This window comes from Procambarus clarkii, chromosome 56, assembly GCF_040958095.1.
Source record: "Procambarus clarkii isolate CNS0578487 chromosome 56, FALCON_Pclarkii_2.0, whole genome shotgun sequence".
NCBI classification, from domain to species: Eukaryota; Metazoa; Arthropoda; class Malacostraca; order Decapoda; family Cambaridae; genus Procambarus; species Procambarus clarkii.
Window position 1 is genome coordinate 21,630,950 of NC_091205.1, and position 26,534 is coordinate 21,657,483.

Below are 26,534 nucleotides of genomic sequence, written 5' to 3' on the forward strand. Positions count from 1 at the left end.
ATATTATGTCAGTAATTCTTCCTGTAGTTATCCTTAATTACATTTTTGCTTATCTGCTTAGTTGTTGTTCCTCCTTATCCATCCTACGGGTGAGATGGTTGATGGGTAGGTTGAATAGTTAGCTTTATACTAATAATAATAATTCATTGTGTTGGGGGACAGGCAGCCACAGTGTATTTATACACATTAGGCTTATATCAGTATCAGTCTCCGTGGTGTAGTGGTAAGACACTCGCTTGGCGTTCCGCGAGCGCTTTGTCATGGGTTCGTATCCTGGGCGCAAATCCTTAACTGTAGCCTCTGTTAAAACACAACAGTAAAATGTGTACTTGGTTGTAACAACGATTCTTCGCGGCGGGGATCGTATTCCAGGGACCTGCCCGAAACGCTACGCGTACTAGTGGCTGTACAAGAATGTAACAACTTTAGTCTCCGTGGTGTAGTGGTAAGACACTCGCCTGGCGTTCCGCGAGCGCTATGTCATGGGTTCGTATCCTGGCCGGGGAGGATTTACTGGGCGCAATTCCTTAACTGTAGCCTCTGTTTAACGCAACAGTAAAATGTGTACTTGGATGAAAAAACGATTCTTCGCGGCAGGGGATCGTATTCCAGGGACCATAGGATTAAGGACTTGCCCGAAACGCTACGCGTACTAGTGGCTGTACAAGAATGTAACAACTCTTGTATATATCTCAAAAAAAAAAAAAAAAAAACTCTTGTATATATCTCAAAAAAAAAAAAACTTGTATATATCTCAACAAAAAAAAAAAACTCTTGTATATATCTCAACAAAAAAAAAAAAAAACTTGTATATATCTCAAAAAAAAAAAACTTGTATATATCTCAACAAAAAAAATAAAAAAAAAACTCTTGTATATATCTCAACAAAAAAAATAAAAAAAAACTCTTGTATATATCTCAAAAAAAAAAAAAAACTCTTGTATATATCTCAAAAAAAAATAAGAAGCGGGCATCGTAGCATCTACGACTCTATGTTGTTTCAAACAAACGCTAGTCGTGTTAGTGGCTTTACAAACAAACGCTAGTCGTGTTAGTGGCTTTACAAACAAACGCTAGTCGTGTTAGTGGCTTTACAAACAAACGCTAGTCGTGTTAGTGGCTTTACAAACAAACGCTAGTCGTGTTAGTGGCTTTACAAACAAACGCTAGTCGTGTTAGTGGCTTTACAAACAAACGCTAGTCGTGTTAGTGGCTTTACAAACAAACGCTAGTCGTGTTAGTGGCTTTACAAACAAACGCTAGTCGTGTTAGTGGCTTTACAAACAAACGCTAGTCGTGTTAGTGGCTTTACAAACAAACGCTAGTCGTGTTAGTGGCTTTACAAACAAACGCTAGTCGTGTTAGTGGCTTTACAAACAAACGCTAGTCGTGTTAGTGGCTTTACAAACAAACGCTAGTCGTGTTAGTGGCTTTACAAACAAACGCTAGTCGTGTTAGTGGCTTTACAAGAATGTAAAAACATCAATGCTATGTACTCTCATAAACCCAATATACCTTCTTGTATGTGTATAAATAAATAAATGAATAAATAAATATATAAGAAGACGCAACCACTAATGGCGTCACAAGTTTGGTAGCCAAGCCCTTCTTTTATCACTGTATTATCCTACAACATTTAATTATCAGGAAATTAACAAATTTAAATGGTTAAAAGTTCAAATTTTCAATAGATTAATATTGCAACAGAATGTCTTTAGCATTGTTGGTGTGCTGTACACCGGAGATAATATCATTAAGTGGTTGGGCATTTAGCTGTTCTCTTGCTGTGATTGGTTGCCGTGGTGAAAATCAACAGAGTTTCTACCAATTAAATGCAAGCGCGGGAATTCTTCCTTCAGCACAACTCACCTTATGGGCTGCTGTTTGCCTGTTAATAGTGCAATGTTCTGCCAATAGATGGCACCAGCTGTATTTGATGTGCTGTTTTGTTGATAGTGTAATTTTATGACAACAGATGGCATCAGCTGTATCTTATGGGCTGCTGTTACCCTTACCAGTTGATAGTGCATTTTTCTGTGGATAGATGGCATGAGCTGTATTAAATCCCTCCGAATTCCCTTCCCTATAGCTTATGATAAGGTTAAATACCTTGCTGGTATTAGGTAGGTATTTTTGTATTAACTCATCCCTGGAGCTCTGTATTTACTATATCATCGTATTGCAATCTTTTACATTCCCTGAACAGTCTTTATACGAGGCAATTTACATTTGCGGAGAGTCAGGTGAGAGTTACTAATGCTGCTCCAAACCCATCCTGGTGGGCGGCAGCATTACAGTCATGTGCATGTATTACCTACTGCAAACTTTAGACACTTACAGACGCTTAGTCACAATACAACTCATCCTCGACTCAAGTCCATTACATCCAATGGTCGACCCTACAGATGCGTTCATAATTTTTTACATGCTGTTCATTCAAAACGGGAATTTTCTTAAATATAATTTAATATTAAAATATATTAGCATATTGTGCATATATAGGCAGAGGTTAGGTTAGGTGTTTAGGTTCTGTTGGCGATTATTTGTATTTGTGGTGGATGAAGCTTTTACAGCATTGTGGTTCGAACAAAATTCGTCAGTGAAGCACTTGTTCCGGAAGTGTTCGAACGTCATCGGTTTTGAGTCGTGTGCAAACCGTTTTTCATTCATAAACAGGGGGTTTGACAGGTGCATGGAATCACTTTTGGGACTTTGCTTGGAGGACGGACTGCTGAAGTAAGTGAGTGTAGCACTTATGGAGTTGCGATTCAAACAGAGGTTGTCAGCAAAGAACTATTCGAAACATGTTCGAACATCATTAAGAGAGAGTCGTGATTCAAGCATTTTTAATTCATAAATAGGGGGTTTGGCTGCTGGGTGGAATGAATATTGGCCTTTGTTGATGAGGATGGAGTGTTTAAGATTTGTGTAACCAAAAGAGAATATAGGAAAAGATTGAACAAAGGCCGAGATAAGTTCGAACGTCATCAGTTGTGAGTCGTGTGTAAAGTGTTTTCATTTATAAATAGAGGGGTTGGCGGCTCAATTAACGATCAGTTGGCCCCTTGGCTTTGACTTGTTGCTGGTGTGACGAGAATGACGGCAGTGGCGCTGTTGTTTCCTTAGTGTAAGTGTCATAGTGCAGCCGTTGCCAAGTGCTGCTAAGTGTATCCTCGCGTGGCCAAGTGTCGTCATTCCCTGGAAGCGTAAATTGGGCTGGAATCGATGACATAAAAATTGTAGTGAATTAAGTGAGAGGACAAGTTAACTAGAGACGTAGAGAGTCCGTTTCACGTTGCCTCTCTGAGGACAGTCCTCTAATTCGTTGATCGATAGACGTTTAGTAGGTGATGTGAGTCACCTATTCAACCCTTGTGAGTCAGTATTCACGTCCCCCATAACAGTGACCTCCGTCCTTTAGTTGGTAATAGTGGACTTATACTGGTACAAAGACTCTAGGACTAAATCACACTACTAACTACCCGTCGTAACTGCTGACGAGAGGCGTCCAATGTCAATTTCCTGACACTGGATGCGCCTCCCGGAGAGTGCTGACCTGGCAGCGAATCACCAGCAACTCGTCTGACGGAGCGACAGAGGTAAGTTTAAAATTATTAGGATTAAATAAATGTTAATATTATAATATTGTGTTGTGTTGGGAGGATGGTGGCGATGTGTGTTGTGTTGATGGGGGGGTGTTGCTGTGTTGGGGGGGGGGGGAAAGGTGGTGTGTGTTGTGTTGATGGGGGGGAAAGGTGGTGTGTGTTGTGTTGATGGGGGGTGTTGCTGTGTTGGGGGGGGGGGGAAAGGTGGTGTGTGTTGTGTTGATGGGGGGAGTGTTTGCTGTGTTGGGGGGGGGGGGGAAAGGTGGTGTGTGTTGTGTTGGGAGGTGGCGGTGTTTGTTTGTGGGGGGGGGTGAGATGTGGGAGGAAAAGTTCGGTGTCTGCGTTTTTGTAAATACTCTTAAGCCAGGAAGGTACTCGAGGTGCATTAACTCAGATGCGTCAGTTTTCGAAATCATTTCAATTATTTTGTATAAAAAAAACGCTAAGTCCTGAGATTTTTTACTTGAACCTGAACTCAGATGCACTAGATTTTACATATAAAATTATCACTAACATTTACAGTGACATGTTGTTTTAGAACAGGAATGGGCATTGAACTGTTGTCTATTTAAGTGTGTGTAAAGTTACCCATCGCACATATAGCCATATTACCGTTTTCTCTTGATAAATATATTTTTCTGAAGGATAAGCTTAAATATTTTTATATGCTTGGACTAATTTTAGCTCATCCTGATTACTGCAACCTGCCAATCAAAGATATGCCATTCATACGTTCTGTCAATAGTTGCAATAAGTACTGTCATTTTTGGAGGCAGGGCTGGATTATTGATAATCTGATAATAATGAACGAATGTAACGGTTCTGTTGTTACGTAAAGTATGGTAAATTACGTACAGTGTTGTTACGTAAAGTATGTCACTCCGGGGTCACCAATGTAACTGCTGGGACAACAAATTGGGTAGGTTTAACGAGGGTTTCCTTGGCGAAGGGCGAGGCTGTCGTTGTGGTCACTTGTTCAACTTCTGACCAGACACAATTCACCTTGATAACGGAATGATGAACAGGTGGATGACAATCGACAGATCCTGGATTCAATTCCTATGGAAGTTGGGCGCCTGTTGAGAGATGCGTCCTGGAAACAGTTATTCATTGTTCAAGGCTTAGGAGGACCTGAAATTAACAGCCTTCCTGTCCCCAACTATGGACAGCCGAAACCAATCATCAGCCGCACCAAGCTCGACATTAATGTGTTCCTCATTGTGTGTTATACAAGGAACCGTTTGATAGCAAGCTCTTTATCTAAATATTTTCAACAATGACATTAATATCAATCCCTCTGAAGTCATGGGTAACTGCTTTAACTTAATTTCAGATTTGCAAAATCTATACCTTTAAGAGAATGCTTGTCTCTCCCAAGTTGGAGACTAGGCGCTTGTGGCTAGGCTCACCCAAATTTGCAGAGGTGGGGGGAAATATATGACATGATTCCTGAGGCGTTTTCAGTAATGGTAATATATGTACTGAGAGAAGCATACAGGTCATTCAGTGCTTCGTAATAATACATTTTCTGAGAGAAGGGGAAGCAGGGGGTGGAAGACAAGGAGAGGAACAAATTGGGGGAAGGTTCGAGGGGATCAAGTGTGAGATGGGGTGAAGAGTCTAGGGAAAGAAAGGGAGGAGACCCGGGTACAGCCGGATACCCGTTCTATATATGCATATAGAAATGTCTGTCTTCTAGAGGCTGGAAAGCAGAGAAGGTTAGGGTGAAGAGATAGGGAGGTGAGACATAGGGGGAAGATGAGAGGGCGGGTAAGTGGGGAGAAAGAGAAAAGGGAACTAGGAAGAGAGGGGGGACGGGGGGGGAGAGTGGGAGAGAAAATGTTATTGAAAAGATTATCATTAAATCTCTCCTTCAACGTAAATTGATCAATCTTGGTATTGATATATATATAAAACTGTTGATCCTGACAAAGTTAGTTTTAATTTGTCTGGCAGAATTTTATCCAAAGAGGAGAAGGATTTACAACATATAACACTCTTAAGATAATATCCTGAATAAAATAAATTACTTCATATATGAACTTATACATGAATTCAGAATAAAACAAAACACGTTACTATTTATATAAACTCCATCAAACTCCAGTAAAAATATCCTTTATGCTTTACTGTAAACTGTATCGGTAAAAGAAACTGCATTATATAAGAAATATTTATTAGAGATCATAATTACTACTTGTTTATACAAACAGTATACACACTGACCACACCAGTAGTGACCCATCCTCTACAACCCATCCTCTACAACCCACTGTACCTCTACTACAACAACTGCGGCTACCACTTTCGTGTTGTAGAGCGAGAGAATGTTCTCTCTAGTAGGAACATTTCCCTACAAGAAACTTCTGCCTCAAAGAGAAATAATTTAACAAAATAAAAATAGCATTGGAATGATTTCGATTATCGCTGAATATATATATATATATATATATATATATATATATATATATATATATATATATATATATATATATATATATATATATATATAAATATATATATATTTGAAAACGATTGGATTGTGGGAGTCAGGTTCTGGCTACCTGCAAGATCTATATACAAGTCACCTTCAACCTTGTGTAGGACTCAAGCGACGGTGTCTAAACTAACTTTAGTTACTAGAACCCAAGTTATGGACGTGATAGATTTATCTTGCGTCCCGCAGACACCCGAGTAGGCTACAGTCCAAGTTTCTGTTTCTCCTCAACACAGTCCGAAAAGATGGTGAAGCCTCTTGTCGCAATGTGACGTTAAGGGATTAATTATGTTTCTTCGGGTTCCGCTGATATTTGAGTCCCGGTTCCCCAGCAGGCAAGAGGTCCTGCTGAAGCTTCCACAGCAGGCAAGAGGTTCTACTACAGCTTCCACAGCACTCTATGCACGTCATCCTAGCTGTTACATCTCATCCTAGCTACAGTGTCCGTTACATTAGTTGCCATATATATTCCTAGGCGCCACATATGTTAGCTGCGCCATGTCATCGTAGTTTCTACATATGTTACACTTATTCTCATTGATGTTATGTGTTATCCTGGCTGCTACACGTGTTATCCTGGCTGCTACACGTGTTATCCTAGCTGCTACACGTGTTATCCTAGCTGCTACACGTGTTATCCTAGCTGCTACACGTGTTATCCTGGCTGCTACACGTGTTATCCTGGCTGCTACACGTGTTATCCTAGCTGCTACACGTGTTATCCTAGCTGCTACACGTGTTATCCTAGCTGCTACACGTGTTATCCTGGCTGCTACACGTGTTATCCTGGCTGCTACACGTGTTATCCTGGCTGCTACACGTGTTATCCTAGCTGCTACACGTGTTATCCTAGCTGCTACACGTGTTATCCTGGCTGCTACACGTGTTATCCTAGCTGCTACACGTGTTATCCTGGCTGCTACACGTGTTATCCTGGCTGCTATACGTGTTATCCTGGCTGCTACACGTGTTATCCTAGCTGCTACACGTGTTATCCTAGCTGCTACACGTGTTGTCCTGTCACAATGTTGTCCTAGTTGCCTCACATACTGCCCTAGCTGTCTCATATGTTGTCCTAGCTGCCTCATATGTTGTCCTAGCTGCCTCATATGTTGTCCTAGCTGCCTCATATGTTGTCCTAGCTGCCACACATATGTTTTCCTAGCTGCCTCATATGTTGTCCTAGCTGTCGCATGTTGTCCTAGCTGTCACATATGTTGTCATAGCTGCCTCATATGTTGTCATAGCTGCCTCATATGTTGTCCTAGCTGTCTCATATGTTGTCTTAGCTGCCTCATATGCTGCCCTAGCTGCCTCATATACTACCTCATATGCTGTCCTAGCTGCCTCATATGCTGTCCTAGCTGCCCCACATGTCCTAGCTGCCCCACATGTCCTAGCTGCCCCACATGTATTGTCCTAGCTGCCTCACATGTCCTAGCTGCCCCACATGTATTGTCCTAGCTGCCTCACATGTCCTAGCTGCCCCACATGTATTGTCCTAGCTGCCTCACATGTCTTGTCCTAGCTGCCTCACATGTCTTGTCCTAGCTGCCTCACATGTGTTGTCCTAGCTGCCGCACATGTCCTAGCTGCCTCACATGTGTTGTCCTAGCTGCCCCACATTTGTTGTCCTAGCTGCCCAACATGTGTTGTCATAGCTGTCTCACATGTGTTGTCCTAGCCGCCTCACATGTGTTGTCTTAGCTGCCCAACATGTGTTGTCCTAGCTGCCCAACATGTGTTGTTCTAGCTGCCCAACATGTGTTGTCCTAGCCGCCTCACATGTGTTGTCCTAGCCGCCTCACATGTCCTAGCTGCCCCACATGTCCTAGCTGCCTCACACATGTCGTCCTAGCTGCCACACATATGTCGTCCTAGCTGCTGCATATGGCATTCTTAACCTCAGCTAGTAAACACGTTGGCTGCTCAAGGTTTCGTCATCAGCTGCTCTACGTTTTAGCTTGAACTGTCCTGATGTATGTGAACCATTTTGGTGTTGACAAGCCGACGAGGATTAGAATACATTACTCTCAGTTCCACCCCAGCAGGCGAACACACACACACACACACACACACACACACACACACACACACACACACACACACACAATGTCGTCCTCAGAGGTCGAGGAGGAGTCCACACCGTCGTCTCCTGCACCAAAGAAGTCATAACAGATCCTCAAAGATAAGCCATCAAGTGCTCAAGATCCTTATCATCAATTTCTCAAGATATAGCCAAATCCTCGACTCTTTTTTTTTTAGCTTCAGTTTGAAGAATTGCTTCAAACATTTGATCATTATGGTGTAACTGCAAGTCTAAACAACATATATATATATACAGTCATTCAGGAGCCAGACGCACTGGGAATAACTGCTAAACTCTCCCAGCTGAACACAAGAGGACTATAAGACGCAAGCCAAAATGATTAAGCCACTTGCCAGCAGAAAAGATACGAGGGGGATGTGTGAGATAGGCAGCTGGGTCACCCAAGCCAGGCAGCTGGGTCACCCAAGCCAGGCAGCTGGGTCACCCAAGCCAGGCAGCTGGGTCACCCAAGCCAGGCAGCTGGGTCACCCAAGCCAGGCAGCTGGGTCACCCAAGCCAGGCACCAACAGCTCCAGGCCATACCTAAAACCTCTACATATAGAGATACATATAATAGGAACGTAAACAACATATATATATATATATTACCTATCACTAAGAACTCTATTTGACCTGGCCAGAATTTGAACCCATGCCGTCCAGGATCACCCCTTAACATACACAGTACCGTGACCATATATTATATAATATATAGTTTACCGAGACCACTTGGTAACTAATATATATATATAATATATATATATATATATATATATATATATATATATATATATATATATATATATATATATATATATCTCAGCGATATACATATAAATTTGTCAGTTTTAATATGTAACAAAGCATTAAGGTGTATGAAACCTTAAGCTTTCACTATCAGTGTGGTGATGGTCCACAGACGATATACTTGATCACTGAAACCCGTCCTTAACGGCACACTCTATTAGCTAACAACAGGAAAAAACAGTTCTAGTAGAACAATAACAGAAGATCAACAATAGAACACTAACATACTACACATACTGTACAAAAATAAATATAAGCTGATATGCTTGATTAACAAATAAAAAAAACTATCTTTGTGATATGTGGTAAACTACGGAACTTTAAGAGTATAAGTTACTTAAGGCCACCATTGGCTTAACTGTTCCTTGGCTTCGGCGCTCCTCGCCCGAGGTTGTACTATTCTGGGATATCCCAGACCTGGAGGGTAAAGTTGCTACAGATGATCCCAGTGTAGCGCGCTTCTCATAGGCTCAGTGAGGCTCATAAGAGTCTGCATAGACTCTTCCCTTCTTCGAAGCCTCTTGACACCCGTTTGGAATCCTAGGCCATTCTTGGAACTCTTGGAATCTTAAAATCAGAGACCTTTAGAATCCCTGAATGCTCACGAAACAGGTGTGAAACTCCATCAGGCAGAAGGGACGAGTTTGCCGTCGATTGAGTTCGCGGATTCGTTATTCTCCTCCTTCGTGGCTTCAGTGTTGTCGCAGGAGAGATCCGGGCAGCAGTGTGGGTACGGCAGACTCAGGTTCTGAACCTTCCTGCACCCAAGGGGTGCGTCGCCCATCACCCCGCACCTGTGGACGAGAATGTACACGGTAAAAAGTTGAGTTTACGTGGAGAACGCAAGTGGTGAAGGGGTACAAGACATGGGGCGTGTATGTGACGTGTATGGGGCGTGTATGTGACGTGTATGTGACGTGTATGGAGGCGTGTATGATCCGGCGCGTATCATCTTATCCTGGGGACTCGCAGGCGTGGCCAAGCTTTTATGCAACAGCTTTATGAGTTTAGTTAATGAGTAAGATCATCATGACTACTTGGTAACGTCATCGAGTGACGTGGGCATACCAGACCCGATTACCTCAGTCCTTCCTCCATATATCCTAGAACCGATTTGCGTAATGAACTGATAGGCTAACCGACGTCGGCATACGTAAAGCTGAACGCATCGCAACCGTATCGCATATGCGATAAGTGCAACAACGAGAGCATAGGTGATTCTAAGTTTGAAGCCGAGAACGCTGGCAAACGTCACCTACCAAGAGATAGATTGTGATAGCAGCATCCCTGCTTGTTGATTCAGTGCTTGGGGGATGGAAGGGGGGGGGTGTAGGCCCTTCCGCTGACAGCAGAGCTGACAGTCTGGTGGACCAGGAGGCTGCATCTCTCGCTCTATTTATCTCGCTTCACTTGCCTGCCTCGCATCCTAATTCACGTGTACAGTAATGATTCTCTGTATTGGTGTCACCTTAGTGTTGTCTCTCTCATGACCCACGTGTCAGGACAGGTGAGAGAGAACACGGGGCAGTTGAAACAGGACACGAAGCAGGTGCAAGAGCATAGTACCAGACCACAGTGCCAGCCCATCACAGTGCCAGCCCATCACAGTGCCGGCCCCAGCAACATGGTCTCCACGCACTTGACTGGACACTAAACATGGCGGCACCGGAGAATATCTCACACACACATGTGGAAAAACAGTTGAGTCGAGCATCTGTCAACGCCTCGTTGGTGCCCACTGCCCCACCCCAGTAGGGGACCCCACACGAGGGACCCCACACTAGAGACCCCACACTAGGGGACCCCACACTAGGGGATCCCACACTAGGGGCCCCCACACTAAGGGCAATGCAATTTCACACAAGAGAATATTACACAAACTTGAGAGACAGTCATAAGTAGAAGAGCACCAACATAGTAAGAGAGTACCTAACAGACAGGAGACAGAGAGCCACAGTGAAGGCGGAGATGTCGGACTTGGCGTAAACAGAGTACCACAGGGATCGGTGCTGGGACCCAAACTATTTTTTTTTACCTAACCACTAAAGGGGATTGACAGAGTGGGAAAAAAACCCTCAGGATGTTCAAAACGAATTCCAATAGAACAAGGGAGCATGGATGGATGCTTGGACGAGATACGTTACAGATGCTAGATAGTTTTAGAGCAAGATTGGTTGGAAAATGGAGTGTACTACATGAGTAATTTCTAGAAGCGAACTCCTTTCATAATTACAAAAGTATATATGATACAGAAATAGTTAAAAAAAAAAGCCATTGCATTAGACAACTGGTGTCTAGAAAGGCGGGGTACAAGAGTTAAAGCTCGACTCAGCAGGCATAAAAGAAGCAAGTACACACATGGACAGCGTTCCGGATTCCATTAATAATCCATTATTATTAATGGAATAAATTTTAACCCCATTCATGATTTTAAAAGTACATATGATAGGGCAATAGGTCAGGAGTCATTGCATTAGACAAGCGGCGGCTAGAAAAGCGGGGTCCAAGAGCTAGTGGTCGACCCAGCAGCCACAACTAGGCGAGTGCAGGGGTGACGTGACACACACCTAACCAAGCGGACGCTACACACGTGGCTCACAGGTGTCTGAGTCAGCTGACGAACGCTGGGTAAATATTGGTGGTAATTGTTTGATCGGTGTGATAGCAACACTGTTGTTGATAGTGGTGGTATAGGGGCAGCTTTTGCACCGGCAGTAACATCATGAGTATTAATAACAGTTGTAATAATCCAGTCATAGTAGTTGTAGTAGCGGTTTTGTTTGCATTTGTTAAACAATTTTAGAGTTCCGCAGCCTTTTGAGTTGATGACAATGACCTTTGGTTGTGAAGTTTCCAAGCTCGTAAGATGTTTAATAAATTAAAAATATGATTGAGAAAAGATGTAGGGGTTTCGTCTGAGTGCTTGAGTATATATTTGATGACATCTGGCTCAGAAAGCTTGCCCGTCTGGTGCCGAGGGATGAACACTATCTTGATCAGTGTCTTTCAAACCTAAGGTCGTCTTAATGTGCTGGGGCGAGGGAGATTGTTCACTGGGGCGAGGGAGATTGTTCACTGGGTCGAGGGAGATTGTTCACTGGGTCGAGGGAGACTGTTCACTGGGGCGAGGGAGACTGTTCACTGGGGCGAGGGAGACTGTTCACTGGGGCGAGGGAGACTGTTCACTGGGGCGAGGGAGATTGTTCACTGGGGCGAGGGAGATTGTTCACTGGGGCGAGGGAGATTGTTCACTGGGTCGAGGGAGATTGTTCACTGGGTCGAGGGAGACTGTTCACTGGGTCGAGGGAGATTGTTCACTGGGTCGAGGGAGACTGTTCACTGGGTCGAAGGAGATTGTTCACTGGGTCGAGGGAGATTGTTCACTTTGTCGAGGGAGACTGTTCACTGGGTCGAGGGAGACTGTTCACTGGGCCGAGTGTGTTCTCTGGTTCACTGGAGTCGAAAACCAACGTAAATGACTGCTATTTTTGCCAGGTCAAAAAATAGCATATTATCGTAGCAGGGGAAAAGATCTTTTGCAAAACTTAAGAGTTGATTCTTGAGCGAAATGACACTGAAGATCGCAGACCAAGATGCAAGGGGCGTGAGACTTGTGGAACACTGTAACTTGCTAATTCCATCCATCGTGAACTCTCCGCTAAGTTCAGATTCCTACCCACGGAAAATATATAATATATACTGTAAATGTTTGCTGTTTGAGAATGCTTTTTCTGTGATGGAAAGTGTGCTTAATGTACGGGAGTGTTCGGCCCACATGAAGGCTTGCTGACTGTCTTCACATTAACAAATATGTTGGAAAACGTAGTGAGACGCTAATCTTGTCAGAAGTACTTACGCTTTATCTTGAAGTGACATCTGAAGGGTGAGAAAGAACTGCACATTTTTCTTACCTTTCATCACTTCAAACACCCCTCCCCCTCTCTCCTTCCTTCCCTCCCTCCCTCGCTCCCCCTCCCTCCCCCCCCCCTCTCCTTCCTTCCCTCGCTCCCCCTCCCTCCCCCCTCTCCTTCCTTCCCTCCCTCCCTCGCTCCCCCTCCCTCCCCCCCTCTCCTTCCTTCCCTCCTTCCCTCGCTCCCCCTCCCTCCCCCCCCTCTCCTTCCTTCCCTCCCTCCCTCGCTCCCCCTCCCTCCCCCCCTCTCCTTCCTTCCCTCCCTCCCTCGCTCCCCCTCCCTCCCCCGCCCCCCTTCTCAGCGACCCTCTCGATAAAACAATTAGCAAGCAGCTGGTAGTGTTTGGGCCACACTTGAGGCAGAGCGACCCGGGCCACCAGGAAGTCCTGAGCCTCCACAACTCTGTATGAAGGCTGCGATGATTGCTTCCCTGAGAGTCCGGTATACAATAATTAGTGGGTATGTTTGGGGGGGGGAGAGAGGGAGCAGGGGAAGAGAGTGATAGTGAAAACCGGAGGAGGTAAGGAAGAGGAAGGGAGAAGGGGAGTGAGAGGGAGAAGGAGACGCAAGGGAAAGAGCCAACACATCAATAAGAGACTACGAAACGACTAAAAACAAAATATCTGAGAGAGAACTTGGGACATAACAGCGAATGTCCTTAGCCCTGACCCGGCTAAGGCATCACGACATGCATCAGAGTCTATAAGATATAGATATATCAAACGACGCCACACCTTACATATACAAGCGTGAACATACGAGTGAGAATGAACACTCCGGTGTGAACAAGAATTATAGAGTATGTCCTAGACATACAGTTGCCTAGCTCCTGGGTGCCTATGCACTGTTAGGTGAACAAACGCATCGGGTGAAAGGAAACGAGCCCACCCGTCTCTGTCCACGGATCGCGCTGAGTGACAAGAGGCAAGAAGAGGAGCCGACGAGAGAGGACCACAAAAGTATGAGTGAGACTCAGTACATAAAGAATTGGAGCGTTACTCACGTTGCGTACTCAATGGTGAGTCTGGAGCGGTTCTTCGTACAAGCGGCTCTGGTGCAGTGAGGCTCCTGCCACTGGGTACCGGGTGGGTATGCCTTGTTCGCCTTCGCTACCCAACACATGTTAGGGTACTCTGTCAGGGTAGAGAGAGAGAGGGAAGCAGGTCATTAGAAATTCAGGTGTTCGTCACTAGTACACTATGAAGGTTGAGACACTTAAAGAGGGTCAAGATATCATATCAATAATGGGTTTTTAAAGCGCGAGTGAGCGCTAATGCCTGTAGCTGTATAGAAGCATTGATGATTTAAATTTTAATTTATCGTAAATTCCTGCATCTAGAGTGTAGCATTGATGCTTGAAGCTTGACTGAGGCATTGATGTCAAATTGATCATCAAAGAAGTTCTACAGATCTCGGGTAGGTGACTAGACTTGCCAGACGAGGACCCGAAACCTGAAGTTACGTGTGATACTGGATTATATTAAGCATCTTGTTATGCTCCATCTATCTGGAGTCTCCAGATAGCTAAATGGTACAAGCATTTGGGGGTCGACCCGGGAATAGCGAGACTCTCCTCCCAGAGGGTCGAGTGAGCCCTTCGACGTACTTAGCGAGCGAGGCCCTTCATCAGCAGCTAAACCAACCAAGGTTAACAAGAGCCAGTCACGATACACGAGTCCAGAAACAGTACTGCTTCTGTAATGGCTACCGAGACGATATGCCTTAACGTGGTGTTGAATTACTTCCTCTAAGGCACACACACACAAGACTGGATTCTGGATTCAGAATCTCTTATGACTACGTACATAAAAGCATGTCGCATGCCTCAGGCCGGCCTCACGGGCGGCCTGAGGTCGGCCTCTAGTTAGTAAGGCGTCTTGACCCCGCTCTCATATCTGGGACACCATGATGACGTGATTTCATTTCTGCCGACAAGAAATTGCTGCCTCGTGATGACAGTACAAGGCTGGTTATTAATTCATTTCTGCCTACTCATTCATTTCTTAATGACACACACACACACACACACACACACACACACACACACACACACACACACACACACACACACACACACACACACACACACACGTCGAAGGGAACAAATGTATGGGAGGTTGCCAGCACCTCGGAGTATGGCGACGATGGGGCCTCGTAGCCTGGTGGATAGCGCGCAGGACTCGTAATTCTGTGGCGCGGGTTCGATTCCCGCACGAGGCAGAAACAAATGGGCAAAGTTTCTTTCACCCTGAATGCCCCTGTTACCTAGCAGTAAATAGGTACCTGGGTGTTAGTCAGCTGTCACGGGCTGCTTCCTGGGGGTGGAGGCCTGGTCAAGGACCGGGCCGCGGGGACACTAAAGCCCCGAAATCAACTCAAGATAACCTCAAGAAGAGGGCACCATATGAGCTCTCTCCCACACACCCCAAGCAGAGGCAGGCAAACACACATACGTGTCTCCCTGCCTTTACGTGTAGCTGGTCTCGCTCTGAAGGAGGCGATAAGACTAGAAGTGACCACCAAGATCATGTAAGGCCATTGACCCCGCATGGTACACTCTCGGCTCGTGGTGGAGAGGGCGACGATGAAGGTGATGGTGATGATGGCTGTGGTGGGGACCATAGAGGCGGTGGTGAAGACGGTGATGGAGGCGATATTGGACACCAAGCACCATACAATATCAAAATAAACTAACCCAGCTCACCCAATACGTCACATGCGTAACGGCATCGACCAGTCCTATACAACAGCAACGGATTTGTAACATTTCCAACGGCGCAACAGAGACGTATTCTGCGCCGCGGCCTCGGCCCTGGGTGAATGGGTTCGCACGTTGCCGGTTAGGCCAAACAGTTGCAATTTTTTACGAAGTGGGAGATGGAGAGAACGGGCGGGTGGGTGGTGGCGGAAGTGATGACGTATGGTATAAAAAATGGGTTTCTCCTCACCTCAGTTTCCCCAGCATCTTTTTTTTCCTGTTTTCTGGACTACCCCTCCCCCCTTCCCACTCCCCCCTCTGTATCCACTACATTATGTGTGGTAGGTGGTGTAGAGGGGGTGGTGTGTGTGGTAGGTGGTGTAGAGGGTGTGTGTGTGTGGTAGGTGGTGTAGAGGGTGTGTGTGTGTGGTAGGTGGTGTAGAGGGGGTGGTGTGTGTGGTAGGCTGTGTAGAGGGGTTGGTGTGTGTGGTAGGTGGTGTAGAGGGGGTGGTGTGTGTGGTAGGCTGTGTAGAGGGGTTGGTGTGTGTGGTAGGCTGTGTAGAGGGGGTATGTGTGTGGTAGGCGGTGTAGAGGGGGTGGTGTGTGTGGTAGGCTGTGTAGATGGGGTATGTGTGTGGTAGGTGGTGTAGAGGGGTGGTGTGTGTGGTAGGCTGTGTAGAAGGGATGGTGTGTGTGGTAGGCTGTGTAGAGGGGGTGGTGTGTGTGGTAGGCTGTGTAGAGGGGGTGGTGTGTGTGGTAGGCTGTGTAGAAGGGGTGGTGTGTGTGGTAGGTGGTGTAGAGGGGTGGTGTGTGTGGTAGGCTGTGTAGAAGGGGTGGTGTGTGTGGTAGGCTGTGTAGAAGGGGTGGTGTGTGTGGTAGGCTGTGAAGATGGGGTATGTGTGTGGTAGGTGGTGTAGAGGGGTGGTGTGTGTGGTAGGCTGTGTAGAGGGGGTATGTGTGTGGTAGGCTGTGTAGAGGGGGTGGTGTGTGTGTGTGGTAGGTGGTGTAGAGGGGTGGTGTGTGTGGTAGGCTGTGTAGAGGGGGTGGTGTGTGTGGTAGGCTGTGTAGAAGGGGTGGTGTGTGTGGTAGGCTGTGTAGAGGGGTGGTGTGTGTGGTAGGCTGTGTAGAGGGGGTATGTGTGTGGTAGGCTGTGTAGAGGGGTGGTGTGTGTGGTAGGCTGTGTAGAGGGGGTGGTGTGTGTGGTAGGCTGTGTAGAAGGGGTGGTGTGTGTGGTAGGCTGTGTAGAGAGGTGCCTACCCAGCACCAGCCGGTAATTACCCCATCAGGTCAAGGGTCACAAAACCGGAAGATCGTGGTAGGAATGCAGGAGCCTCGCGCACCCCAGTAGTACGGAGCCTTGGTCAGCAGGTCCTCCCTCTCCCCCCCCACCCCTCGTCCCCCTGACCCTCTACCCTCTCTCCTTTACACCCCCCCCCCCTTCCCCAATCTTCCCCACCCCCCTCCTCATCTCCCTCTTCCCCCACCTCTCCCCCCACCACCATCGTCCTTGTCTCTACAGGTGTGGGGCACAGAATGCTGGCGCCACAGCCTGACCTCAACTGGTACAAACTGCACCCGTGGGAGTGCTAAAATATATATACATATATATTTGATCTCACCTTGAGGTCTTGCAGGTGGGTGGCGCCGCGTGCGTGGTGTCAGGTGGGTGCCAGTGTACATGGTCTACTGCTTTGTGTTTAACGAGGCAAGAACCACACACACAATGGTGCTGCAGAATCCATTAATGGTATGGCGTGCGTGGAATACAAGGTCCTAAACGAATCTTTATTCAGATTTCTAAAGGGAGTTTTTATGCTGGGCAACCTCGCATATGCAGATGATGACATTTGGTTGATAGGTATGTTTAAGGTAGTACTTGTTTGGTCTCCTGTTCCCAATAGCCAGATCCATTGTCTTGAACTTTCTTTGTTAAACTCTAGTAGCCACTTGTTTGCCCATTATTTAAGTTTGCCAAGGTTTGCCTGTAGGTTTTCAGTTTTATGTTTTATACTCGACATAATTTTGGCATCAGATAGGAGGGAGGGGGAGAGAGTTCTTACCCCCTTAGAAGATCATTCACTGTGAAAGCTCCCCTACAATGTGATTCTGTTTTCTGTTGCTTAGATATCCCCTTAACTGCTGAAGTACTTTTCCTGTCACTGCTGCCTTTTTCTTCAAATAGTGCTCTAGTTTTATGTGGAGCATTATGTCGAAGGCTTTTAGGCAGCCCAGTAAAGATTCAGTCTGCCCACCGTTCTTTCTTGACTGATCTCTGTTGCCACACACAGTTTTGTTTTGTTTGCCACGCATATTGTTTTGTGAAGCAAGTTTTTCCGTGCCTGACCTCCTGTTAGAGTCGAGTTATAAGTGATGTTCTCTCTAGATGTTACAACAGACTCGTTAGCTTATTCCATGAGCCTGCATGCAAGGTCCCTGTAGTTTAACACATCCTATCTGTATCCTTTTTGTATATTAGTGTTACAGCTCCTGTCTTCAAACTTTCTGGGGGGTTTTCTACTTACTAGTGACGTTATATATCACAGTAAATGAAGTTCAACTACAGTAGATGCTGCTTTACTTCGTCTCTTGTAATATCAAAGTACTCCAGTGCTGAGACATAATCCCTTACTTATCCTTATAATCTCGTGCTCTCATGTGAATAACATGGAATTTTGCCTCGAGTTCATCACACAGGTCCATGTCACTCTCTGTAAATGAGTTATTTTTGTAGTATCGTGATGTGGTTGGGGAGCAGCATGGGATGAGTCTTTGTTTTATCTGCTACGTTGTTTTCAAGTTGTCTCGCAGCTGTTCAAGGGGTCAGATGGGTAGGGGTATACAAGGGATCAGGTGGGTGATGGCGGATTTGGCAGAGAGAGAGAGAGAGAGAGGGGGGAGGGGAGAGAGAGAAAGACACAGGCAGAGGGAGGGGAGAGAGAGAAAGACAGAGAGAGAGAGGGAGGGAGGGACGGAGGGAGAGGAGTGCATTATAAGCGTGTATGGGGGTTTCATCAGAGCTACTCCAGGGAATCTGGCGTCCCTAATGTGTTTTTTTGTCCCTGCCTTACGCCTCGCCCCCGGCACCGCCCCTCCGCCACAAGGACGACATATTCATTCACGGGTGTGTTGCTCTGGTACCCCCTGACCTCCCTGGTGGTGGCCCCTGACCTCCCTGGTGGTGGCCCCTGACCTCCCTGGTGGTGGTGGCCCCTGACCTCCCTGGTGGTGGTGGCCCCTGACCTCCCTGGTGGTGGTGGCCCCTGACCTCCCTGGTGGTGGCCCCTGACCTCCCTGGTGGTGGCCCCTGACCTCCCTGGTGGTGGCCCCTGACCTCCCTGGTGGTGGTGGTGGTGGCCCCTGACCTCCCTGGTGGTGGTGGCCCCTGACCTCCCTGGTGGTGGCCCCTGACCTCCATGGTGGTGGCCCCTGACCTCCCTGGTGGTGGTGGTGGTGGCCCCTGACCTCCCTGGTGGTGGTGGTGGTGGCCCCTGACCTCCCTGGTGGTGGTGGCCCCTGACCTCCCTGGTGGTGGCCCCTGACCTCCCTGGTGGTGGCCCCTGACCTCCCTGGTGGTGGCCCCTGACCTCCCTGGTGGTGGTGGTGGTGGCCCCTGACCTCCCTGGTGGTGGTGGCCCCTGACCTCCCTGGTGGTGGCCCCTGACCTCCCTGGTGGTACCCTCTGACCTCCCTGGTGGTGGTGGTGGCCATCAGTACCTTCCTTTCAGTGACTCCTGGCCAGCGAGGTATATGGCTTTTTGTACCCCAACTATTCTTTTGTATATGGTGTAATTTTGTAACTTTTTTGTTTGCGTTTGAATTCGTATTTACTCCTGAAGCTGTGAATGGAGGTGGCTTCCACACACTCCTCTTACAGTACAATAGAGTTACCGAGCACCCAACCACTTGCAGGCGATGAGTCACAATAACGTGGCTGAAGTATGTTGACCAGACCACACACTAAAAGGTGAAGGGACGACGACGTTTCGGTCCGTCCTGGGCAATTCTCAAGTCGATTCCAGCCCAACCACTTGGGCTGGACGGTAGAACGACGGTCTCGTCTCAAGCAAGTCGGCGTTCAATCCTCGACCGTCCAAGTGGTTGGGCACCATTCCTTCCCCCGTCCCATCCCCAAATCCTTATCCTGACCCCTTCCATGTGCTATATAGTCATAATGTCTTGGCACTTTCCTCCGTACAGTTCCCTTCCCCCTGCACAGTGATGGGTATTTCCTTACGTTTCTTCGACTCACTTGTCCGGTTCAATTTTACCTCGAGTATTTGATATGTTGTGATCATGTGTTCCCTCTGTTTCTCCTCTCTTATAAGGCTGAGAGAATGAATTCCTTTAGTCTGTCCCTCGTACCTTATTCATTTTAACTCACAGCCGACTAGTTGAAGAAGTAAGGACCCCCACCAGCACCACGTGCCATGGTTATCTTCTTGAGGTTATCTTGAGATGATTTCGGGGGCTTAGCGTCCCTGCTAAGTGTGTGTGTGTGTGTCTAAAATAGGGCAGAGTGGGGAAAGATGTGGCAACAATGCCCCCCCCCTACCACTCTTGCAAGAAAGATGTTGCTCTGTCTTTCCAGCAACACCCAACTTGCAACACCCTACAAGCAACAGCCGTCTCCTGAACAGTCTAACAAATGGTTGGTGGAATTCAATCTCAACCAGTGCAAGGTAATAAAGATATGGGGAGAAGGAAGAGAGGTGACCAGGAGATATATATAGTGTAGTTGGGTACGTTCTCGACTCGCAATCGGGAATCCCGGGTTTCAATCCATGACGAGACAGAAATGGCTGGTTTAGGTTTCCAGACACCTGAATGTGATTCAGGTGATACCGGTGATACCGGTGATTAATACCGGTGATTAATCAGCTTGTTATGGTGCTTCATCCTGGGAAGGGTCAGTAGTTCGACCTTGGTGGGGGGGGGGGGGGTGCTCGAAATAAGCCTAATGTGTGTGTGTGTGTACTCACCTATTTGTGCTTGCTATCAATTCTATCAATCAATTCAATTCTTGTTATCAAACACAATTTGTGAGAGTGTACTCACCTATTTGTGCTTGCGGGGTTTAGCTTTAGCTCTTTGGTCCCGCCTCTCAACTGTCAATCAAGTGGAAGTGTGTGTGTGTGCGTGCGTGTGTTCGTTCTCACGTCATCATAACTGCGTCACCCTGACCTGGAGCTCAACCCAGCGACCACCCCAGTAACTCGGCCACACAGAAGCGCCCTCTGAGAACATTCGACCTTCCGCGCCCGCATTGAAAGTTCGATGCCCATTCCCCCCTCCCCACCCCATCCCTCCCCCCAATCCCTAACCCACTCCTTCCCCAACTCCTCCTCCTCCCCTCTCACCCACTCCCCACGTCCCCCCCCCCCATACGCCTGACCTTGCGAGGTCACACAGCGGTTCCTGGTCCGTTAACCCGGTCAATTGCTGCGAAAGAAGCTGAGAAAGACGCAGAGAGAGAGAGAGAGAGAGAGAGAGAGAGAGAGAGAGAGAGAGAGAGAGAGAGAGGGGGGGGGGGAGGGGGGGAAGAGAAAAGGCATACGACCATAAAACGCAAGTAACAACATAATGTAGGCCACTGTGCCACAAGAGACAGTAGATCACTGTGCCACAAGAAACAGTAGGCCACTGTGCCACAGGAAACAGTAGATCACTGTGCCACAAGAAACAGTAGGCCACTGTGCCACAAGAAACAGTAGATCACTGTGCCACAAGAAACAGTAGATCACTGTGCCACAAGAAACGGTAGATCACTGTGCCACAAGAAACAGTAGGCCACTGTGCCACAAGAAACGGTAGATCACTGAGCCACAAGAAACAGTAGATCACTGTGCCACAAGAAACGGTAGATCACTGTGCCACAAGAAACGGTAGATCACTGTGCCACAAGAAACAGTAGATCACTGTGCCACAAGAAACAGTAGGCCACTGTGCCACAAGAAACAGTAGATCACTGTGCCACAAGAAACGGTAGATCACTGTGCCACAAGAAACAGTAGATCACTGTGCCACAAGAAACAGTAGATCACTGTGCCACAAGAAACAGTAGATCACTGTGCCACAAGAAACAGTAGATCACTGTGCCACAAGAAACAGTAGATCACTGTGCCACAAGAAACAGTAGATCACTGTGCCACAAGAAACAGTAGATCACTGTGCCACAAGAAACAGTAGATCACTGTGCCACAAGAAACAGTAGATCACTGTGCCACAAGAAACAGTAGGCCACTGTGCCACAAAGAAACAGTGGATCACTGTGCCACAAGAAACAGTAGATCACTGTGCCACAAGAAACAGTAGATCACTGTGCCACAAGAAACAGTAGATCACTGTGCCACAAGAAACAGTAGATCACTGTGCCACAAGAAACAGTAGGCCACTGTGCCACAAGAAACAGTAGATCACTGTGCCACAAGAAACAGTAGGCCACTGTGCCACAAGAAACAGTAGATCACTGTGCCACAAGAAACAGTAGGCCACTGTGCCACAAGAAACAGTAGATCACTGTGCCACAAGAAACAGTAGATCACTGTGCCACAAGAAACAGTAGGCCACTGTGCCACAAAGAAACAGTGGATCACTGTGCCACAAGAAACGGTAGATCACTGTGCCACAAGAAACAGTAGGCCACTGTGCCACAAGAAACGGTAGATCACTGAGCCACAAGAAACAGTAGATCACTGTGCCACAAGAAACGGTAGATCACTGTGCCACAAGAAACAGTAGATCACTGTGCCACAAGAAACAGTAGGCCACTGTGCCACAAGAAACAGTAGATCACTGTGCCACAAGAAACGGTAGATCACTGTGCCACAAGAAACAGTAGGCCACTGTGCCACAAGAAACGGTAGATCACTGTGCCACAAGAAACAGTAGGCCACTGTGCCACTGTGTCCCATCTCTAGCTCATTGCTACTTACCTGCCTTGTGGAGGTTCCGGGGATCAACGGCTCCGGCGGCCCGGTTTCCGATCAGGCCTCCTGGTAGCTCGTCTGGTCAACCAGGCTGTTGGACGCTGCTGCTCACAGCCTGACGTATGAATGAACAGCCGGGCTGATCAGATATTCCTTGGGGGGGGGGGGGTGTTTGTCAAGTGCATCTCCCAAGATACACACACGCGTTTCCCCCTCGCCTCTAAAGTGCACTCAAAGATGCAAGGTATTATTGCACTCCAAATTTATGCACTGCAAAATATATATAGGCTTTTGGAGGGTATCTTTTCTGTTCAGGTCAGAGAAAGTTTCCCCTGAAGAAAATGTGGATGTTATTCGTTTTCTAATCTCGCTATCGTTTTCCCTGTATGTGGAGTCGTGTTCCCTGTGTGTGTGTGGAGTCGTGTTCCCTGTGTGTGGGGTCGTGCCCTGTGGGCTGTGAAAATCTTTTGTATAAATTCACTGAGTGATGAATGATTAGTTTATGTTACTCCTTAAAATTTGTATAACTTTCTCTTAGTTTACAGTGAATTACTTACCTAACTTATGTAAACAAAACCAACCATCAGTGCACTAAACTGACATTTATGAATGAAGTATTCCAACTTGAACAACCACGTTGAGGAAGAAGAGAGATCACAGATGTAGACTACAACAAGACAACGGACTGTCAGAGTAGAGTTTAATGTGAGAGAGAACTGGAAGGAAGAGAGAGATAGTAGCGAGGGAGAGAGAGAGAGTGAGAGAGGGAAAGAGATAGTAGATAACACCATTTCAAGGGACGAGATTCATTATACCAGATAACTGGGAGCTAAAGGACGGGGTCCAAAGGTTGGAGATCAACCAACCCTCTGAAACACAGTTCTATGACTGCGTATACTGACACACGCTTGATCCCTGCAAGCACAACTAGGCCGGTACATTTAAGTGAGCAAACATATGCATTAATAGCAGCGGCCATAGATTAGAGAAGGCAGCGAGACGGAGCCTAAGGATCCCAACTCACTCCGGCAGACACAAGCAGCGAAGTACACATCAACAGAAACCCACCCGAGAGAGCAAGTAGGGTATTGAACCCCCCCAACCCCCAGGCTGAGTCACGTAATAATTCATATCTGTGTGTGTGGGAGAAGGGAGGGGTTGCAGAGAAGACCGGGCACCTCCCTCAGGTGACTAAGACTCCAGTATATGGCCAGCAGTTCCGCTCTCAAGTTAAAACTTGAAACGCCGCCGCCCACCACAGCTCCGAGATGAAAGCAGATGGGAATGTGGGGGTCCCACCTCGCGGGAACTTTCACGCGTTCCACCTTCCTAATCTAGTTTACCTTTGCGTAAATAGAACCCATTACCTGGTGACCTAATAGACGGGGGCTAACTTGATTGTTTCAAGCGATGGATAGATATGTATATGAATTAGTGTGGGTGGATATAATTAACTGCTGCCTCCCCCCCCCCTTACGGGCCAATAGACCGTCTGCTGTTTTTTTAACTTATGTCTTGTTAGACGCCCTTGTTCAGCAGAGCATTACAAGCAGGCACTTAGTTTGTTATTCTGCCAATATTTTATCGTTTGTATTGCTGGAAATCAGAGTACAATTCATTGAGACTTGGGGAGGAAGAGTGCCAGGTGAGGCACGGTGCCAGGTGAGGCCCGACGCCAGGTGAGGCCCGACGCCAGGTGAGGCCCGACGCCAGGTGAGGCCCGACGCCAGGTGAGGCCCGACGCCAGGTGAGGGCCCGACGCCAGGTGAAGCAACCAGTTAGTGTGTTGTGGTGGGTCAACAAACCACCTGTTGGTGATAGGTGTTAGGAGAGAGAGAGAGAGGGGGAGACAGAGAGAGAGAGGTGGCGGGCTCTCCGTGCTGCCATATACGGTGTGGATGAAGTCATGCTGCCGTCCTAAACATTCTTAAGAATGTCGACCTTGCCGACTCTGAGTTCCATCTCCTTTATGCAGGGTTGTGTTGAGGAATTCATAGTGGAAGTATTCTTGCCGCTATGTTGCTGTTATGACAGTGTCATGACTGTAGGTGACAGTGTCATGACTGTAGGTGACAGTGTCGTGACTGTAGGTGACAGTGTCATAACTGTAGGTGACAGTGTCATGACTGTAGGTGACAGTGTCGTGACTGTAGGTGACAGTGTCATAACTGTAGGTGACAGTGTCATGACTGAAGATGACAGTGTCATGACTGTAGGTGACGGTGTCGTGACTGTAGGTGACAGTGTCATGACTGTAGGTGACAGTGTCATGACTGTAGGTGACAGTGTCATGACTGTAGGTGACAGTGTCATGACTGTAGGTGACGGTGTCATGACTGTAGGTGACAGTGTCATGACTGTAGGTGACAGTGTCATGACTGTAGGTGACAGTGTCATGACTGAAGATGACAGTGTCATGACTGTAGGTGACGGTGTCGTGACTGTAGGTGACAGTGTCGTGACTGTAGGTGACGGTGTCGTGACTGTAGGTGACGGTGTCGTGACTGTAGGTGACAGTGTCGTGACTGTAGGTGACAGTGTCATGACTGTAGGTGACAGTGTCGTGACTGTAGGTGACAGTGTCATGACTGTAGGTGACAGTGTCATGACTGTAGGTGACAGTGTCATGACTGTAGGTGACAGTGTCGTGACTGTAGGTGACAGTGTCATGACGGTAGGTGACAGTGTCATGACTGTAGGTGACAGTGTCATGACTGTAGGTGACAATGGCCACATCATAACGCAGCCAAAGTCAATGGTATGTTACACATCACAGACGTGTACGTGATGTGTCACGGACGTGTACGTGATGGGTCACGGACGTGTACGTGATGGGTCACGGACGTGTACGTGATGTGTCAGGGACGTGTACGTGATGGGTTACGGACGTGTGCGTGATGGGTCACTCACACGTCACAACAATAGTGACCAAAGATGGTCTCTATTGTTGGGCAAGATGATTAGTCATTAATACCCCTTCCATTGCCCGGGGGCGCCATTAATCGCCCCTCCAGTGCCCGTGGGTGCCATTAATCGCCTCTCCAGTGCCCGGGGGCACCATTAATCCACCTTCCAGTGCCCGGGAATGCCAAAAATCCCCCCTCCAGTGCCCGTGGGTGCCATTAATCGCCCCTCCAGTGCCCGGGGCACCCTTAATCCACCTTCCAGTGCCCGGGGGCGCCATTAATCCTCCCTCCAGTGCCCGGGGGTGCCATTAATCCCCCTTCCAGTGCCCGTGAGCGCCATTAATCGCCCCTCCAGTGCCCGTGAGCGCCATTAATCGCCCCTCCAGTGCCCGTGAGCGCCATTAATCGCCCCTCCAGTGCCCGGGGGCACCCTTAATCCACCTTCCAGTGCCCGGGGGCACCCTTAATCCACCTTCCAGTGCCCGGGGACGCCATTAATCCCCCTCCAGTGCCCGTGAGCGCCATTAATCGCCCCTCCAGTGTCCGGGGGCACCAATAATCTTCCCTCCAGTCCCCGGGGGCACCATTCAGCGATGCAAACACACACTTAGATACGAGGCACACAAATACTACGAATTCTCTCGAGTGAATTGGTCACAAGTCGACAGTGACTGGAGACAAGCTCCCCGCTGCCTCCTCGAGCCACAGGAGGCACGAGCTGTGAACAAGCTACCGGAGGAGCCATGATGAGCTCGGCTTACCTGGGTTGATGTCAGATATTCCGATAGCAACGGCGGCGAGGCTGCAGGCGACGAGAGCCATGAGAAGGGCAGTCCGGACGACCCAGTAGGCCATGGCGAGTGAGCGCTGTGTGGCCCTACAGCAGATGACGAGCGTTCAGGAGGAGGTCTTCAAGCCTCGACTGCTGACGTAACGTTAAGCCCAAAAAAAGGAGCAGTTTTCTGTAGTTACGACAGGAGAGGTTGCGTGCGTCCTGAGGGTATAGAACGCGTGCCAAGACACTGTAAAAGAAGCACTTTTGGGGGGGATGATGATGCGACTGCGCGAGGGAGGTGAGGTGTTCTGAACTTGGTG

General features: G+C 47.7%; 2 protein-coding genes across 2 annotated transcripts in view; one reads left to right on the plus strand and one right to left on the minus strand.

The window, feature by feature from the left end:
- The first annotated feature begins 3,137 nt into the window (after positions 1–3,137).
- Positions 3,138–26,534, plus strand: part of Socs16D (Suppressor of Cytokine Signaling at 16D) — a 116,221-nt gene continuing 92,824 nt past the window's right edge. Inside the window, exon 1 of the mRNA XM_069305854.1 lies at positions 3,138–3,599. The gene's annotated coding sequence lies outside the window, so the exon portion shown is untranslated. The remainder of the gene's footprint in view (positions 3,600–26,534) is intronic.
- LOC123770711 (uncharacterized) lies at positions 5,765–26,534 on the minus strand. Its single transcript, XM_045762823.2, has 3 exons — positions 26,201–26,534; positions 13,913–14,042; positions 5,765–9,792 (listed from the first exon to the last, which is right to left on the minus strand). The coding sequence occupies exons 1-3, from the start codon at positions 26,292–26,294 to the stop codon at positions 9,624–9,626; spliced, it is 393 nt and encodes a 130-aa protein (XP_045618779.2). The 5' UTR covers positions 26,295–26,534; the 3' UTR covers positions 5,765–9,623.

Excerpts from the sequence above, each read along its gene's own strand:
- LOC123770711 (XM_045762823.2), bottom strand. The coding sequence starts at position 26,294 with ATGGCCTACTGGGTCGTCCGGACTGCCCTTCTCATGGCTCTCGTCGCC. Across the intron at positions 14,043-26,200 it reads AATATCTGACATCAACCCAG|AGTACCCTAACATGTGTTGG; the intron begins GTAAGCCGAGCT and ends CTACCCTGACAG. Across the intron at positions 9,793-13,912 it reads CTCACCATTGAGTACGCAAC|GTGCGGGGTGATGGGCGACG; the intron begins GTGAGTAACGCT and ends TCTCGTCCACAG.